This window comes from Pecten maximus, chromosome 4, assembly GCF_902652985.1.
Source record: "Pecten maximus chromosome 4, xPecMax1.1, whole genome shotgun sequence".
Taxonomy (NCBI): Eukaryota; Metazoa; Mollusca; class Bivalvia; order Pectinida; family Pectinidae; genus Pecten; species Pecten maximus.
The window spans coordinates 45,129,193-45,149,250 of NC_047018.1; the positions used below are offsets into that span (position 1 = coordinate 45,129,193).

A 20,058-nucleotide genomic window follows, 5' to 3' on the forward strand; every position below is an offset into this window, starting at 1 on the left:
GAAACATTGTACCAACGATCTTCATAAAATGTGACAAATAGTTTTAATACGCAAATGGAAACCTAGCCGACAACGAGTTAGATATAATGTATGGTTTTGAAGGAAGCGGTCCTCCTGTGGGACGTCCGACATTGTTTGTGTGAATACTTATACACATCGTAAAAGCTTCACATCTCACCCTCCAATTCCGAGCCGTATCTTCGTATCTTGTTTTCATCGATCTTGCCCTTATAAAGTGCAAATTCTTCCTTTCTGTCACTTTCGCAAGTAGCCATTACGCGTCTCTGGGGACCCAACAATGCTGTCCGTATATATGTAAGTGCTATATACTTGTGGCAGGCTGTGTCACGGTAAATGTTCCATGGTTTCCCCGGGGGGCCGGGCCGTACTTTCCAGACCTGGAATCCACGGACGATTAAGTCATGCGGATGAGTTTTTTTTTCACGGTTTTTTTTTTCTAATGGAGCTTAAAACGATTTTGTTTACACACTAGATGTCCTACCAAACGACAATAGATGCAAAGAAAAATGGAAAAATAAGAGAAGCGGGAAGGGGGAGATATTTATAATATATGTGAGATGAGGGAGAGAGGCTACAGTATCTGAGGGACAAATATGACAGAGGAGGAGAAATTACTGGTCGTCGTTGGAGAAAAAATGATGATTTACAGAAGGCAACGATGGGGGGGGGGGGGGGGGGGGGAGTAAATTGGTGCTGGTGTTGGGGGCCATAGGGAGGGGTTTAGAGGGCTAAAGGGAGTGGAAAGAGGGGTGCAGTCTGGAAAGGGGGAGTGAGACAAAGAAGTAGTGCTAGGTCAATCTGGAAGTGGGGGAAACAGCTAGAGGTTCAAGGAGGGGCTTGATTTAAGTCAAAGTTTGAGGAGGGATATGAAGATATTGGAATGATATAGAGAGCGAAGGATGGAAAAATAATGAGGGCGTGAATGAGAAAAATGAATAAATATTGATGATTTTATGATAGTTCGAGGCAGGGTTTTGATAGAACAATGAATGAAAGAAAAGTATTGTCAGTTTATTTTTCTTTGATGTTTGTGTTGATGCTAATGAGTGTATCCCTCATTATTTATGCCGGAAGTGGGGGTGGGAATGGGGGGAGGGGAGGGGGAAGAGTCGGCATTGGTATTATGACGCAATATAAAATTATCTGCTACAGGAGAAGTACATTTCGAAGAAAATATCGGCACCGCCAAGATAGACCACGTGATATTTTGCGGTATATTTTCTTTTCTATATGACTTTTCGTTCCCTAAATCTTCAAACATGTTTTTTAGCCAATTGAAACTGTCGTTACAAAACAAAATTATGACGTCATTATGGTCATATCATTGATTTTCCAAATCGCATTAAACATTCATTACAATATTTTGAACATAAATAACCAGTTATGGAAATATATTTACACGGTTTTGAACATGAATATATATATTTAAATACAATTTTAGATTAATATTCAATATTGATTAAGGCATAGCTTTATTGTCAGTGTATAAATCTGAGTAAGAAAATGTCTATATTTTTACGTACACTGGAATGTAAACACAATTTACACGACGGTAATAGAATCAGGAAAGATCATTTTTGAATTTGACAATTATGAGGGAATGATATGCAAAATATATATTTTATGATAGAATACATGCAAGTTTCAGATTTGTTAATTACCGACCAGAAACATTTGTGAGTTCGAAGCCATTTCGGTGACGCCTTGTGCATATTTGACAACTAAGCCCGCATGCAACAAAATTTTAATTTGACGTTTTTAGATTTAAATTCTACTAAATCATTTAATTACAGACAAAGCTGTAATAATATAATTTAACAAACGTATGTGGTAACGAATTAAAGATTGACTTGGCAACTTAAACTAGCACCATTACGGAAAACTTTAATATCCTACAGAAAATTAAAAAAGATAAAATGTTTTCGAACTTGAGAGACAATGAACCAATTAAATGGTGTCTCTTTGTCAAATGATCCAACTTTTTCAAAACTATGCCTAATGGCTACAGTGCGATTGCGTTCCACATTGCAAAATAACACTAATCGTGTGGTAAAATGCAAATCGGGAAATGCAAATCGCTTAAAACAACCCCGATGTCTCGTTTCGCCATTGTCGTAAACTAGAAAATTTGGTGACATGATTGAAAAATAATTTGTCCTTTTTCTAGTCGTTGATTACGGGAAGCCACGTACCCACATTAGTGTGGATTGGTTCAACTGATTGAAAATTACTAATTGATCAGTTTGGGAACCCACTGTTTTGCCGCGGCTAACCACAGCGGTTTGCGTCTAACCACAAGCGGTCACGTGGTGAAAAAACGCCGTCTGAAGATTGTTACCATGGCACCTTGGTAGACATAATCGTATTTCGTCTGACGAGAGGTCGGTTATGTGTTACCTCGACCTCTAGTGGACATCTTATCATAGGCTGTTCAAACATTACAGCGCCACCTGGTGTGTATATATGTCATTAATACGCTCAGCGACACCTATTGGACGTTTAAAGATACATATGTATGCTATTTACAAACTGTTACGACATCTATACTTTTAATGATGAGTTATGACGCCAAAGCGACGCCTAGTTGACGTTTAAAGGCGTCATTTTTCCACACAGAACATTAGATACAATTTGCTTATGTTAGGTTGTCTCAGTACCCGGACAAACCCGGACGGGTGACCCCATACTTTCGCATGTCCGATCTGAGAATCGGTCGCTCGTAATACAATTACAGTGCCGTTATAGTGTTGGGCGAAATTCTGTTTGTTTATTTCTATTTTTAGCGTGATTGCATTATACTGAAAATGCTTTTAAAAATAATAAAAAAATACTTTTAAAAGGAAATTTAGGTGATGGCTGGGCGGAATAATGGGGTTTTGGAAGCAAGTATAAATGATGGTATCTTTTCCAATATGGCACAAAATCTTCCTCCAAACCAGTAAGTTATATGTTCAAATTCATAATATAGCGACATCTATTGGGAACAAAAACAAAACAGCGACACCAAGCGGGCAGTATGCACCAGTTTGGCGACACCTAGTGCATCAAAATAATGGCATGCATGTGTCCAGCGACATCTACAGGAAAAGTCATTAACCAAAATTTCTGCAATATCTCTGGAACTGTAGATAGATTAATGTTTACGGAAAATGTCGAAGGTTCTCGATGGCTCGTGAAATATGTAAGATTGCGATATTAGTGCAAACTCATTTTTCATTTTTTTTAAATGTCTACATTAAGTCATAACTTGTCAGTCTTCACAACGATTTTTCATACACATCACACGTATTTATGTAAACATCTGTCCAATCGTCTGACACAAGGTTCAAACGCTGTAGCCGCGTGGTTCTCGTCATCAAGGCAACGGCACGTCATCACTGACATAAAAGTCTCGTCATTTCGCGTCTGCTCGAGATTTTGCAGCTTACAATTTTTGCAGTGTTTGTAAGGAAACAGGCCGACAGGTCATCGATCCTCGGTACGGGTTATAGCGAGTGACGTCATATCTTGTGGCAAATGAACGCTAATTAGTCTCTGACACTCGATATCAGTCAGCGCGTAATTACATACCGTACATCTACATAGATGACATCAGATCAGTTCACGTCTCGGTGGTAAAACTCGTAGACGTATGTTTATACCGACAGATTTTAAGATAAATATAAAGACGTTGGTGCACAGAGCGACGGGTATATTGGCTATACATTTCAACGCTTCTCAAAAGAACGAATGAAGTAAATTTAGTAATTATCGTTAAATTATATCTTAAATTCGATCATGGATATCATTTTAGTCGTCACAGAAAACGAAGGCTCAATTGCAAAACTGATAGACAACAGACAATAGACTGGTATCGGCAATATGCTTAATCGAGTCCATCGACCTATCACTAACGTAGGGCGTCCCTTTGACTCCGAATCTATTACATTTGTACATTGTATGACACCAGTTATTGTTTATTTACAGAAACCTACAAAATTTGTAGATGATTTTACCGTCCTGTCTACATGATCTTTTTATGGATTTATTTCATTTTATATCAATTAATTTACCAATGAAGACTTTGCGATTGAGGCGAATGGTACACAAACTCTGACATTAAATTAGTTTTGGAAGTTGTTTAGAAAACTGCAACATATTAAGGGGATGACCAAACATTCATGATCGAATTCGACATACTAATTAATAAAACAGACAACTTCGACACAAGCAAATTAAATCTATGTATATCCTTCTATAAATTCGGCATAAACACATGTAGAAGGAAATTCAACAAAAGCGAATGATTAAACATTCTATGGAAATAGAAAGGCAAATTTTGAAATAAACGTAGACAACTCGACATAAATGAGTCGTATAAAAACATTGGTAGACATTTAACATACATTGTAACTGCCTGAGTTTAAAAACATGCTAGGTAGATGCATGATAATAAACAAGTTTTTTTGTACTTTTGTCGACAAATTGCACATAAACGAGCGATTTAGCATGCGAGTGATTAAACATCTGTGGGAAAGAATCGACATAAGCGAGTGATTCAACATTTGTGGAAAATTTGACATACGCGAGTGATAAACATTCGTTAGGGAAACTAGAAATACGCACGTTTTGAAAACATGTTCATAGACAAATTCAAAATAAGCTACCTATAACATTTTTTTTTAAATCGACATAAGGAAGTTGCAAAATATTTGTTTGCAAATTCGACAAAAGCGAATTGTTAAACATTAATAGTAGGGAAATTAATAATATGTGAGTTTTACAATAATAGGAGATATCTTGACATAAGTGAGTTACAATTTGATACACAATGTGGATTTGTCAACAGATTTTTTTTTTATTTCTGTTATTTTTCAGCACGTTTTTCTACATGTATCCTAGATTCTTATCTGATGTTTTATTTTTATATCATATTGTTCTATATTTTGAACAAGATAGTGTCTTTATCCTTCATTAAATAACTTCATAACGCCCCATATTACTCCGCGTGGATGTTTGTAAATGTAATATGTCGGCGTCAAGTTAATCTGGTGTAATAGATGTCTACAATGCTGTCAACGTATGGTATTTTCATTAAAAAAGAACATAATTTTTCATTTCCCCCAGATATGGTGTTTCACATTTTAAAGAAAGTCTATGACAGAATTAATGTATCATAATCCGTTTTATGCTGTATTACAGTCTGCGCTGAATCACCTGACCATGACTTCATCGCCAGCACGAGGTGTCGATTTCGTTTTCCTTTTTAGCGTGAAGGTGACAAAATGATGTGAGTTACTGTGACACGTGATATATTCACGTGTCTATTAGAAGGGATTTGATTTCCCTAACAAAACAAACCCAGACAACGGCTACAGTAGGAAGTCTACTCCTCCCGACTCCTTTAGAAATTCTCACACGAAACGATACTCCTAACAAGGACATGAGGGATATTATGTCTCAAAAAGTTCTTGTTTTTAACATTTTATGTACCAAAGTACCGTATTTGCCTGGTATGAGCCCAAGTTCGGGAATAAGCCCACCCCCTTTTTTTCACTTTTTTACTGCATCGGCCATAATCGAGGATAACTCACACCAACTTTTGAATATTCACTATGAAAAACAGTAATTTTCTTCAGAAATAAGAAGATATCATATCTTTCTCTAAACAGTTGTGAGGAAGTTTAAAAATATCGATTGATATTGTACATATGATTTGTTTTGATCATCTTGGATTCTGGTTAAATTTTATCCAACAGCAATAAATACATGGATGGATGGATGGATGGATGGATGGATGGATGGATGGATGGATGGATGAATAAATAAGTAAAAAGATAAAAATAAATATATAAATAAAATGGAAGTTAGAAAGGAGATTCAATATCACAACATCACATGTGAATAATAATATAATGTATCTCATGTAGATAAAAATGTCGCTTCGTTTTAATATAAGAATATCCAGGTTATTAAATACCCATATTAACCGCTGCTAAGTATAATAACTTTATCTTATTACATAGTTTAAAGTAGATAGACTGATCCAGAATAACCTCTTCACCAGGGTTATAAAACTATCGCTTCGGTTAATAACATAATCATAGGGTTAGTGGATGCTCTTATGGACCTCAACTCAGTGTAATAACTGTATATTGTCATCTCAAAAGCAAATATTTTAATTACATAAATAAAAAATATTATCATATAAAGTCAAGAAAAAAATCGACAGGAAAGAGTTAAATTTGAACAATAATTCAATGTAAATCAAAACGGTCACTTTTATTTTAACATTAAATTTTTAGACATAATGTTAAAACGATTCTTTCACTTTTCTTCTCTAGTTGACTTTTCGCTTCAAGGAGTTTTTAACTATCGAAGCTTTGTGTAACTTTGTCCGGAGACATTAAAAAACAACTATAACACGTTGAAGTTACCAGTTGATAAAAAACACACAGACAGCTGTTTTTGATGAGCAAAAATACCTGATTATTTATTCATTTAAGTATACATACTGAGAAAGCTCCGTAACAGCCCCATAATAAACTCCGGGCATGGACGCCTTCAACGTCGCCGGGGTAAGGTAAAAAGAATTTCGCTCGCTAATAAGCGCCTGTCATCTGAACGAGTTAGACAGTTTACGAACACCTCCTTCAAAAGTTTACGTTTGAATAATAACCCGCTTTAAAAATTTGAACAAAAGGATTGCCCTGCAGCCGTCTGTCCAAGTGCAGAATTTAAATTTGAATGAGTCAAGCATCAAAATACCATTGGATCAAGTTTAACTTTAAATTCACAAAACCATGCAGAATAAAAACAAGACCTGATCAAAAATTTGAATGTTTAACCGGAACAGGCTATAAAAATGAGAAAACTATCTGAGATGAAAGTTAAGTTTGGATGGAGAGGAGGGATTCGACCTTCGTGAATTACTAACTATGTCGGAATGAAATCGACATCCTGTTGATTGTCAAAATGAAATTGATCACAGTAACTTACATAGCGCTGCGTGTGAGGGCAATTGGAACTATTTCAGTTGAACGTTCACAATGCGATTTATACCACCACTGCACCGACAACAAAAAGCGAGGGATTATCCAAGTACATAAAGATTTAAATAAATACATCTACAAAAGATCTTTCAGAATAAGGTCATTTCTGAATAACACCCGTTGTCTATTGTCTATAGATCTGAAATACTACCTGTTTATACCGACTACCTCTATCAATTGAAAACCTGTTTAGAACGATCTATTGATCATAATAAATACCTGTCAATATCGACCACCTTTATATAACGACCACCTGTTCAATACTGTATATCGACCGCCCCTAAATAGTAAACACAGATTTAGATCGGCGTATTGATATGGAATACATACCTGTCTATGTCGCCCACCTTTATATAGTGACCACCTGTTCAATACTCGTATTAGAATGAAATAAATACCTGTTTATATCGACCGCCTCTATATAGTCAACACCAATTTAGATCGGCATATTGATATTGAATAAATACCTGTCTATACCGACCACCTTTGTATGGTTAACATCTCATCAGAACAGTCTATTGATGTGAAAAAATACCTGTCTGTATCGACCGTCTCTATATAGTTAACACCAGTTTAGAACGACATAATGATATTAAATAAATACCTGTCTATATCAACCCATCACCTCTATATAATCAACCACTGTTTAGTACGATCTATTAGCATGAAATATACCTGTCTATATCGACCGCCTCTATAACGTAAACACCAGTTTAGAACGGTCTATTAGTATAAAATAAATACTTGTCGATATCGACAACCTCTATATCGTGAACACCTGTCTAAAACGCCTGTTTTTAACGGTCTGTAAATGATTACACTGTTGATGTGAAACAGTAACACAGAAGATGCATGTTTTCATCTGACATGTACATGCATTTAACAAGATATACCTTTATTTTCTGAACAATAGAAACAAAACAGAAACTTGAGATATCCCAGCGATCCTTTTACAGGAAGCGGAAGTTAAGGCAGAAACCGGAAATCGTCATGAGATCGTTAAAAAAAGAAACTGAATATAGCAATATGCCCCTCCCCCTCCCTTCCAGGCTAGTGAAACGGGTGGAGTGGGAGGGGTAGGGTAGGCATAAATGCATCAAACGTGCCACGAATTTCAGGTTGAGGCTGGGTTGGGGGAGGAAAAAGGAGGGGGGGGGGGGTTAAATAGGAGAACGAGATGGAATTAGAAGAAAGAATGAATATAAAGGTGGGGGGGGGGGGGCAGGAGAAGGGAGAATTTAAAATAGGAGAAAGATTGGGAATTACAAAAAGAATGAATATGAGGGTGTGTGGTAGGGAATGCAGCTAGTATTTTCCATCCCCGGGGAGAGGAAGTTAAGTGAAGGTTAACACGGGGACAATGTCGCATGTGTAACCCTGGGGACGTCACACCATGCACATGTATAGTGCACGTAACAGCTTACACCTGGTGTGTTACGTAACTCGTGTGTGTCGACGCGAATTAACATCCTTTTCTAATTCCCTACCTGTGTGGTCCCGGATGATTGACATTTAACGCAAAGTAGAGCCCGCGGGGACTCTCTTTCACATCCCTTCAACTCAGTGTAAGGCTTCCACGCTTACTTTTTGTCTGGTTAAAGTTCCAATCTTTTTCTATTCTCTCACGATAATAAAATTCTATAGTTGACATTGTCTTTACAGAAATGTATCCAAGCCTTTTGTCTAACGAAGGAAGCGAAAAGAGCTAGGATGAAATTCAGGCCTTTATGTAAGTTTTCTCTCTTTTAGAATTATCACTTCATAATTAAGATATTTTATATCCCCTGTATTTTTAAATTCTGTTTGATATATTTTATAGATTGTGTATTCCATATTTAATATATCATGTTTGTATGCCATATAATTGATATTCCTAACATGTTTGTTATATAAGTTAGGTATATAGCTTTATGTTTCGTATATTACGCGAACATGTATATATTCATATTTCAAAAATTATACATTCATATATCATAGATTCATATTATCATAATTTTATATAAAGGATTCATACATTGTATATTCATATGTTATATATCACAGATTCATATATCATAGATTCATATATCATAGATTCATACATCATAGATTCATATATCATAATTATATATAAAAGATTCATATATTCATAAGTTATATATCATAGATTCATATATCATATATTCATATATTATAGATTAATACATCATATATATTATGTATTATAAAATCCTATATTATATATCATAAGTTCATATATCATATAATGAAGCATTCCCATTCTTATCTTTGTCCTCTTCCCTCGTCTTCTTTCCTTTTCTCGAAATCAATATTTCAATGAGAACTTGAACATGTTCAGAATTGTGTCACGTGATATCTGTAGTAATTATGTACTATAATGTTGGGTGAGGGCCTTGAAGGTGCAAAAACCTTACACCCAATCCTTTTCATTTCAATATATATGTTGATAAATACGAAACGGAATAATATAGAAATGTATGTACATGTTCTCCTTTTGGAATCCGACTATTTACATTAATGTTTTTGTACTGCTTGTTGCTTGAACTTATATAATATTTCATTGCCAAAATAGAGACAAAGGATTAGGCACAGGTTTTTTGTCAACTTATAGACGCCCTCTCCCATCATACAAATATATTACATGAAAATATTTTGATAGGCATAAACATATCGAATTTAACATAGACACAGGCTCACAAGAAAGGGTACAAGAGACACATCAAAATATATTGCTGGATTTGATGTAGTTTTGCACATGTCGGAACACAAGAGAATTTAGGTCCACAGAAAGATCTGAATTTTCAAACAAGAGAAGTTCTAAATCAAAAACAAAACCCAAGGCATTTAAACTTTGAAACATATTTAATCTTTCCAATTCATACAAATTGTTACTTGTATTGACGTATCAATAAACTGCAGTTTAAACTAAATATGTTAGAATATATTCCGCATATTGTAAACAGTATATGTATATAATCCCTAGGTTATATTCTAGATATTCAGTAAAAATGTATCTAATATATTTTGTAGTACCGTACGTTTTATAATCCGTACATTTAACTCCGGATATCCGTATTTAAGTACAACATGTATTTGTCGATTTATTTTATAAACACTATATTCTCGTTTAAGTCTTATATGATTGCAAACTTAACATCCGAAGAGGGTGGAAATATATTTGGATGCAATCACGTGACTTTCTCTTTCATGAAGTATTACAAAATACCATGCATATGTATTTCATCAATGATATTTACTCACAAAAACATCGCCTGGTTTCTTTGACATAACTTTATAATGTGTGTTAAAAAACGTTCGAAACTTGCTTGTTGTCTTTAATATTGCGCGAGAAATGCATATTTTCATGTTAAAAATCGGTAAGTAATTATTATAGGTAGATAGTTATAAGTTGGCGGAAAACAATACAGTCGGCATTATCTTCTTAATTACAACTAAGACAGTGAAAACAAAACAATGTAAGCTATTTTTAGAATCATTTATTGAACTTGAGAGTCGTATCCCTAAAAACTGGACAAATTAGTTTTTCACGTGATTGTTTCAGATCCTACGATGACTTAAATTACTTGGTGTATATATATATTTTTCAAATTGAAAAAAAGGTCTGTAGATCTTTGTGTCATAAAAAAGTTGTATAATGCAAACTAATTGTAATCTAAAAGCGCCTTTTAGTACCGGCATTTGGCACAAATTCCATTAAATCTATCGCCCCTGTTATATCATCAAGCTTGATACCACACCAAATATATAATTTTTGAATTTCAATTCAATAATGAATAAGATTATTTTTATAATAATTCAATTTAGATTATGAGCATGTTTATATTATGATTATGATTTAATCTTTGTGGGTATTTCTATCTAATGGGTAAGGGCGCTCATTAATTATCATACATGTATATGGATTATTTTCTACAACTAATTTACCTTAATTTCAATGAAAAACGGGCACAGACAGCGTATGGGAAGGCAACTTTTTGTTTAATATATTAGTTCTCTTATACTGAAATGTCAGGCCAGTTTTTAAACACCACGGACTTAAATGTGTAACTTGGGATTGTATTTCTAAATTGTACTTTTAATGTAGAATTCGACTTAAAAAAAAAAATTCTTTTGAAATTCACAGCTGTTCTGTAGATCGTTATAAAGATATCTTTATCTTTATGCTTTAAACGTAGATTTTGATACCAAAAATTCATGTTGTCATTTATTGTTTATTACGATTAAACTTTTTATTTTATTTATTTTGGGTGATGGCGATAAGAGGCCGAAATGAGTCGTAACTAATCAATCAAAGCTCAAAATTCTGTTAACCCTGTCGAGAAATAGTGCTATACCTATGTTAATTTTGCCGTCTTCTTTTATTTACGGTTTCACAAATATTGATATATATATATATAAATTCAATTTGTCACATAAAAACAAGCATGTTTGAACATAAATTAACCGTATACAAGAATTCTAGATATTTTGCTTTATTGACACCTCAAGTTTGCGCATTGATTTATTATGACGTCACCAGGAAGCGTTTCTGACTCAGTATATTGCAAGCTTATAACATACTGAGTAAGGTAGGTTGTGTAAAACATCAAAAAGACGCCGATTCTAATCACCAGGTAAACTCTTGATCTAGATGCCCGGATAAGCAGCAGGTGTGTGGTATCGATTATAGATGATGTGCCACAGGTGTAAGGTCACGTGACGGAGTATTTTAAATCTCCTCACTCGCCCTCAGCATCAAACATACATTTCTCCCCCCCCCTTCCCCCAATTCACTGTTTCACTACGGCTCCTCCTACGTTTACCCCCCCCCCCCCCCCCCCCCCCCCGCGCTCCAACAGCTTACCTGTACCTCTGCATCACTCCCCTCCTTGTCGCCCGCTGTTTCAAGCCACCTGTGGTATCTAGGTTAAGCCCGGATATCTACCTGTATAGTTTGGTTTATCTATATATAATATACAGGTATCATTATTTTACATTTATGTGGGTTAGAGAAATCAAACCACGACGAGAAGACTTATAACACTACCATATGTCGACCAAATATCCGGGCTATATCACCATATATGATAGTGGTATTGGATTAATGTATTGATTTCAATTCTTTTTCACAGAAAGACTACATATCTTAAACAGATATCAATCGCCTTATATGGTTATACATTTGTAAATAACGTCTATATAAGGCCGAGGTGTATATGGATACTTATAATACCGGCGCAACAGGTTGATAAATATCGACATTACCCGATGGAAAAGACACATATATATAAGCGATGATAACCAGTGTACATGAATGTACGTAAATTGATTTATAAGAGATATCAACATTTTGTTCATCGGAAATAATCTAATCACCGGTTAAACGGAAGTAACCAATTTAACGGAAGTAACCTATTCACCGGAAGTAACCTATTCACCGGATGTTATCCATTTTACATATACCACATGGCGGATTTTCACACGTGGATATGACATAAAAATGTCATGTCCATGATATGCTATACTGGAATCGAACTAGCGACCTCCCGATTGTTTTCTCGCGAAATGTACCTGATCTGTCGTCCCTTAACGTACATTATAAACCCATGATCGAATATTGATGCAAATATTACAGAAACAAATATCCAATGTGTATTTTCCATAGTGACGTCATATACAAATTGTGACGTCACCATAGAAAATAATAGAGTGAGAATGTAAATATTTTATATTTCCTATGAAACTGTTTTCTTGAATATTTAGTATAAACTTTGTTTCGTTTCATACAGACAAGACAAAATACAACAAATATCGCTTGAAGACTTAGCAGGATATTGAAACAAACTGTTAAGCTTACGTTAACCCTTTCTTGAATATTTGCACAAACAAATCCTAGTAACGTGGTAACCTGAATCTTGGCGTTTCCTTAGGAAACTAGTCACCAATGTTTCATTTTAGCGAATCTCTAGCTAGGTTAAATGAAATATTCTTAGACTAGTTTCATAAATATCTTAAACATGCGACTTTACTTTATTCGTCAGAGCAGTGATACGTCATCCTAATTATCAAGAAGAGAAGAATGACATACATTCTCATTTAAAACCTATTTTATTGATTCTTAACTTAATTAGTATTACAAAACAGATGTTTCATCTGCACAGGAAAATGATAATAATAAAGATTTATTCAGAAAATTTTGAAATGATGTATACCCATAAAATATGGAAGTCTGCGTCATAGTCTGCGAAGGGAGGTAACTGTGTTTTTATCGGATTAGGATATTTTAATTCATTCCCAGCTCCAGATTAGATTTATTGTGAAGATAATTGAATTATGCGGATTCTCTTTAGTTTCTGAAATAACGACACACATTTTTATCTTTATGATATTATAACTTCACAGCAGTTACAATAATACCCATACTTTGTTATTTTCGCTACAGAAGAAAAAATGTGTTTTGTTTTATTCCTTCGTTCGGTGATAAAATCTTCGTCTTTTATATAAAACATAACGTCTTAACAAAGCCCTTTTCAACACTCATTACCAAAACTGTTCTAATCTAATTTAATACGACGGCTTCAAGAGAACCTTTCCCTTTGTTTAAACATCGGCTGTTCCGTAATTATATGTAACGCTTTCACGATTTATGTATTTTGGTATTATCACTAAAGGGGTTATTTGATAAATTAAAACCAATTATGATTATAAGCCCGAATAAAAGATCAAAAAAATCAAACGGACAAGCGTAACAGCCTCATTTATAGTACAAAGACTAACGAGCAGACTTGATTTAACTATGAAATTAAAATATTATCATGTTATACGGAAATGTAATGTAGTTAGGATGGAGTTTCTCGATAATCTTAATCCGGAATTTTCCTAACGTTTGTGTTTCATTATATTACGTGCGTCAGTTGTCTTTGGTACTGTGGGTATAGGGAGAAACAGAACTTAACTAATTGAAAAAAAAAGGAAAATAAATCTGGCTAAAAAGGGGTGAGAAGTTGGAGTAATGATTCCGGACAAAAAGACCAGTTAAACCACATACATATTCTTCATCTTACAAAACTCCACATTCTATTTTTGTTGGTATTCCTGATCTATTCTTCTCCATTCTATCTTTATCGCCGCCTTCGTTAAAATTCAATATTAGTATAAATAATCTGTTGCGTGACAAATTTTGTATATAAACCCTTGTTACAGAACGTAAGAAAGTTGTATAACTTTTGTCCGATTCATTTGCTTTTATCTGCAATACAATTAATTTAAACAAAAAACAAACCAAAAGTCTTTTTTCGTCTAGAAGTAATCACCTATAGGTATGTTACTCAATGCTGCATTCAATACAATGATTAAATCATCGATATACATGTTTATAAGTTTTAGTTATTTTTTTCCTCATTTCACACCTTTCAAACAATGGCATTTCGGGAATACATAGGAAAATATAAAAAGGTGAGACTATTTTGATATACAATATAATATTTATCTATCTAAAATGATCAAAATTGTCGTTTGAACATTAAGTTGTTTGATGAGTCAATTTGATGATAATGAATTACATAATGATGTTCTTATTTTCTTAATAATAATCTTATTTGTTTATTAATTTTCATTTGCAATTAATAATGACTTCTAAGAAACATAAAGGAAAATAATATGTGAATCTATTAGTATTAGATACAGTAAATGTCGGCTAATGTTTAGTCCTTGTAGGACTCGCCAGTATGAAGGATGGAAAGATATTTGACGTATTGAATAAATCATTTAGTCATGCTACAATTATAACTTGATGGAAGAAACTTGATAATTCTTTAAAAACCAATTATTTTAGCCAGTATTTCATTTAATCCGTATAGGCATTGCATACAAAAATACAAAAACACGAGTTCATATTTTGCAAAAGGATCTGGAAATAAGCTTGTATCAATCCATCTTGCTCAGAAGTTCATTAATTTTATCTAGCATAGTGGTCAAGTCATAACACAGCTTAATCATTCTTCAATTTATAATGATTTGAACGTATTTCATTGTTTAGACACAATTAGATTGGGCACAAGTTTTTAACAACTTATAAAAGCCCTCTCCACAAATATATATTATATAGATTGTGTTAGCGACACAGTATACTTATAACGATTATAAAAAAAGAAAGGCAAAGTAGAATACAATTTATATAGGTAGTAATATAATGAAAATAGACTTATTGTCAGCATTTAGTATGAAAATATCACATATAACACCCGTTTTATCTAAATACCCGAAAGCTGGTAACCGATATCTGACAATTCTTTTAGCATGAATTAAAACAAGTGTATTTATGTCTTAGTCTATTTATAACGTACATGAACTATTGTGTACTGTCAAAATGACGTTATGTTCATTTTTATAATATAATAAATAATACTAAAGTGTACGTATACATATATGTTTACGAGAATAAACAAATTGTCTTGTCGTGTATGTTAGACTATTAAGCGTAATGGACATGTACTTTTGTAATTGTGTATTGTGTCATACTATATGACATTGTATTGTTTTGTAATCTTTCTCTGATGTGTTGAAAAACGCAAAGAAATAATATGTAGTGGTCAACTTTCATTAAAGCATATGTCCATCACTATTGGCCATTGCGGTTGCTGTTATGAAGATGCATACAATTATTTATTCATTTGACTACAATTTGGAAATCCACGAATTACTTTATTTAATTATCTGGTGGGTATTGGTATCCAGCCTGTTTCAAGTCGTCAATACACTTCTATGGGGAGATATTCTGACCTCCCACTTCAAAGAAATTATCTTACTGGCTGTTTTTTCAATTAATAAATAAAAAATTCGAACCTAATTAGTGGGAAAACTAGGCAACCACAACATCTCCCTGGTTGTATTTCTCCCTTGCCTCCTCTTCTTTCCTTTCCTACAATACTTAGAATATTAATATTTATAAGGAGTTATGCTATACATTTAATATTGTGCCATCATGTCTTATCTTGTGTTATTGTGTAGATTGGGAGAGGAGGATCTTTTAAGTTGCAAGAATTTATACCTATTAAAACAAAACGGCACATCTGTATGAGAATCTGAGTAAAATGTGAAGTCACATTTTGACGAACGTGAAATTGACACTATCGAAATGTGAAGCTTCACTAATACCGTTAATGGTCACGTTGTTATGTCGATTTCATGCTTCACTAAATTTGGATGCAAAAATATGCAATATAAAATATCAAAGTGCGATTTATGTTATTCTGTTAATTCTTATCGTTCTCTAAAGTATGGCTTTGTCGAATTTTTTTACCTGTAACGGGATTTTTGACGAGCCGACAATATTGTTATGCAGAAAGTGTATAAAAAGATATTCATTTTTATAGCGAAAAAGCAGTGTCAGAGTTTGTAGTTTGGGGTGGGCCATCGGGGTCACCATTCATAACTACAGGGTCTTGACAGGATGACCCCTCGCAGAATTTGTATTTCAAAAATCTATCTTGGTTTTCAAAACAAATCTTTAAACTTGGACATGATGAAGTTAGTTAATTTGATATTAAAAGCAAACTTCTCGCTGCTCATACGGCTTTCTGGACCCCCTCCTGTCTTTTTGTGTTCTGTGACATCATTTTTATCTTATTGCATGAGATTTTGTATTGATAAATTGCAACGTCTTTTACCCTTTTAATCTAATTAATATCTTAACAAGAACATTTACTTACTCTCGACGTTGTTATAGAAATACAAGTTTTAATTATTATTCAGAAACAGACAGATGGGGAGAGAAATTAAAACGAATTCCTTAGTGACAGGATTTTTAATTATCAGAGTACATGTATTCAAATATCTGTCTACTACTCTGTTCCAAGAAACATAAATAATTATACTCAAACTGTAACATCTTAATTAATTTTGATTTACTTTTAAACTTTTTTATTGATTCTAGAACTAAGAAGGTAAATTTGGTACAAGTTAAATATGTCAGATTATTAAACCCCCTCCTCATCAGATGCAGATAGTTTATTTGACGGTTTCAATACACGCCTTGTATCAACGAAAGACAGAAAGACTTCAGGTGGAAGGAGAAAAAAGGAAGTAGAAGGAACTTATACAGTGGAACCTCTATAAACCGAACATGCATGGGACATGACTATTTGTTCGGTTTATAGAGGGTTCGGTTTGGAGAAGTTGATCGAAAAATGACCGGTCAAATTCCGGATATAATTGGTTGGACGATGTTTTATTAGAATGCACCCGATTACAAAACGGCACGTACATACTTAGACAATTTGGATTGTCTGAATAATATGCATATTATGAAAGTTAATCAATGTATATATTGCAGAATATATAAGAAAGGCAAATGACTATAACAATAGTTTTAAACAGTATTTTCACATGTACAACTACACTTTACGATCGGCCTACATTTTGTTACATCCGGTGAATCGTCATGTGGATGGGGCCAATAGTCCGATACAGATTATTTTACACATCAAATAATATTAAAGGGTGTGAAGATGTTTTGTGTCAATATCAATTACAATTGATCAGATGATTCTACACAAAACTCAGCAACCTAACTGTGAGGGTAGAAAGATCAGAAACAGATATCAGTTGTATGAAAAATAAGATAAGGGACATGGAAAGTGACATACAGGGTAACAGTGATATCATGGATCGGGTAAAGGCTGCAAATGATACAGTCGGCAGAAACGTTACAAACATGAAGAAAAGCATTGACAAATTGGAAAAAAATGAAAATGAAGTCCTAGATGAAGTTGATGAATTGCACGAAATGATAGAGGAAATGAAAGATAGGGCTACTGATGCACAGTGCAGGAGCATGAAGTATAATCTGATATTTTCAGGTATTCCAGAGAAAATTTGGGACCAAAATCAGAGTCTAGATGATGATGAAATAACATTGAAAAATTTCATTGAAAGTAAACTCAAAATTGTAAACGCCCATGACATTGCTATGGCCAACGTCCATAGAATCGGCCAACGCGACAGGCGTACCGGTACACGGCCAAGATCAATCATAGCAAAGTTTATTTACTACAAGGATTTACTGAGAGTCAAGCGGAGTGCTAAAGAACTAAAAGGGTCACATTTTGGTATAAACGAACAGTTTCCAAAGAAAATTGAAGACAAAAGGAAAATTTTATATCCGGTAGCGAAAGAAGCTAGGAAAAACGGGAAAAAAACTGTGTTGAACAGAGATCAGCTGTACATAGATGGTGTACTATATAAGGGCCCGGATGTTCAGCCCATGGCCAGTCAGCATACGCCCACTCAACAACCGCGCTCGAAACGTAGACGGGTGATTTCAAATCAGCACGAATAGGGACGCGCCGGAGGGCAAAATATAGACACTAGTTTGGTTTCAAACGAGCCGATTAATACATATGGTGGTGGTGGAAAAAGTAACTATAATGCATGTACAATACAAATACTGTCGTTAAATGTTTGTGGCTTAGTGAGAAAAGCTCAATATCCTGAGTTTCGTGAATTTGTAAATAGTTTTGATATTTTATGTCTCTGTGAATCCAAAACTGATGATTTAGATGTCATTGATTTGCCATGTTTTAAAACTGTAATGAAAAATAGGGCAAAGTTTAAAAAAGTGAAGTCGGGTGGTATAGTTATAGCATATAAATATGACTTGGAAGATTATGTCTATGAAGTACAAAGTGATAGTCAATACGTAAGCTGGTTTAGGTTAGATGGCGCGAAGTTACAAAGTGATGATGATTTTTTATTTGGAATGGTTTATGTCCCACCCGAGAATTCTACATACTGTATTGGTGATCCATATTTGGAAATTGAAACTGAATACTTGAGGTTATCAGCTAATTACAAAAATGTGTGTTTGTTAGGAGATTTTAATGCAAGAACTGCGAGCTCTGTAGATTTTATTGATTACAATGAAATAGACGATAGAGATCAATTAACAACTGAAATCCTAAATGAAGCTACATACATGAATGTATTTGAAAATTCCGGTTTTGCTAAGAACAGAAAAAGTCAGGACTTACACAAAAATAATTTTGGGAATCGACTATTGGATTTTTGTAAATATAATGACATTTTTATCTGTAATGGTAGAGTTGGTCGTGATAGAGATATAGGTAAGTGCACCTGTAAAAGTTCTAGCGTTGTCGATTATGTCATATGTTCCTCTGAGCTCCTAAAACGCATACGTGACTTTGATGTTTTAGATTTTAGCCCTCTTATGTCAGATGCACATTGTCCCCTAACTCTTACTATAGGTGGTATGGCCAATACAGTTACCAATGATAACATTAATACACATGATACAACAGATTATACTGAACGTATTAAAAACTGGGAGACTGAGAAAATCCAACATTTTATTGAGAATATAAACGATGACAAAATTCAGAATATTATTGATACAATTAACCAATGCAGTAATACGAACGACCTAGATGTCAATACACTTATGGCAGACTGTAGTGATGTGCTTGTAAGTGCTGCTAAGTCAACTTTTGGTATATACAAATATAACCATACTAATATATGTAAAAAGCCAAAATCAAATTCTAAACCCTGGTTTGACGGTGAATGTAAGGCGGCCAGGAAGTTATTCCGACGCCATAAAGGTATGTACAGACGTCACAAAAATGATTATTTCTTCAATAAATATAAAGAATCAGAAAAATCTTACAAACATACAATGGATAAAAGTATTAATAAATTCAGAAGAGACCTCCGTCGTAAGTTGAAAGATATGAAAAGTAGTAATGCACGGGATTACTGGAAACTACTTAAAAGTTCTAATAGTACACATAAAAACAAAAAAGGTAACATATCGATTGACACGCTTTTTAATTTCTTTAAAACCTTAAATGTTGGAGTAGATGATAACATGTTTGATAATAATGATATTGATATGGGTCCTGTAAATAATGTATTAAATAGTAATATAACCAGAGAGGAGGTGGAACATGCTATTAAGCTACTGAAAAACAATAAGGCTTGCTCGGATGAT

General features: G+C 34.0%; 1 protein-coding gene across 1 annotated transcript; it reads left to right on the forward strand.

Annotated features, from left to right (window-relative positions):
- The first annotated feature begins 17,682 nt into the window (after nt 1-17,682).
- LOC117326574 lies at nt 17,683-18,390 on the forward strand. The gene has a single exon (XM_033883333.1). The coding sequence runs from the start codon at nt 17,683-17,685 to the stop codon at nt 18,388-18,390; it is 708 nt and encodes a 235-aa protein (XP_033739224.1).
- The last annotated feature ends 1,668 nt before the right edge of the window (nt 18,391-20,058 follow it).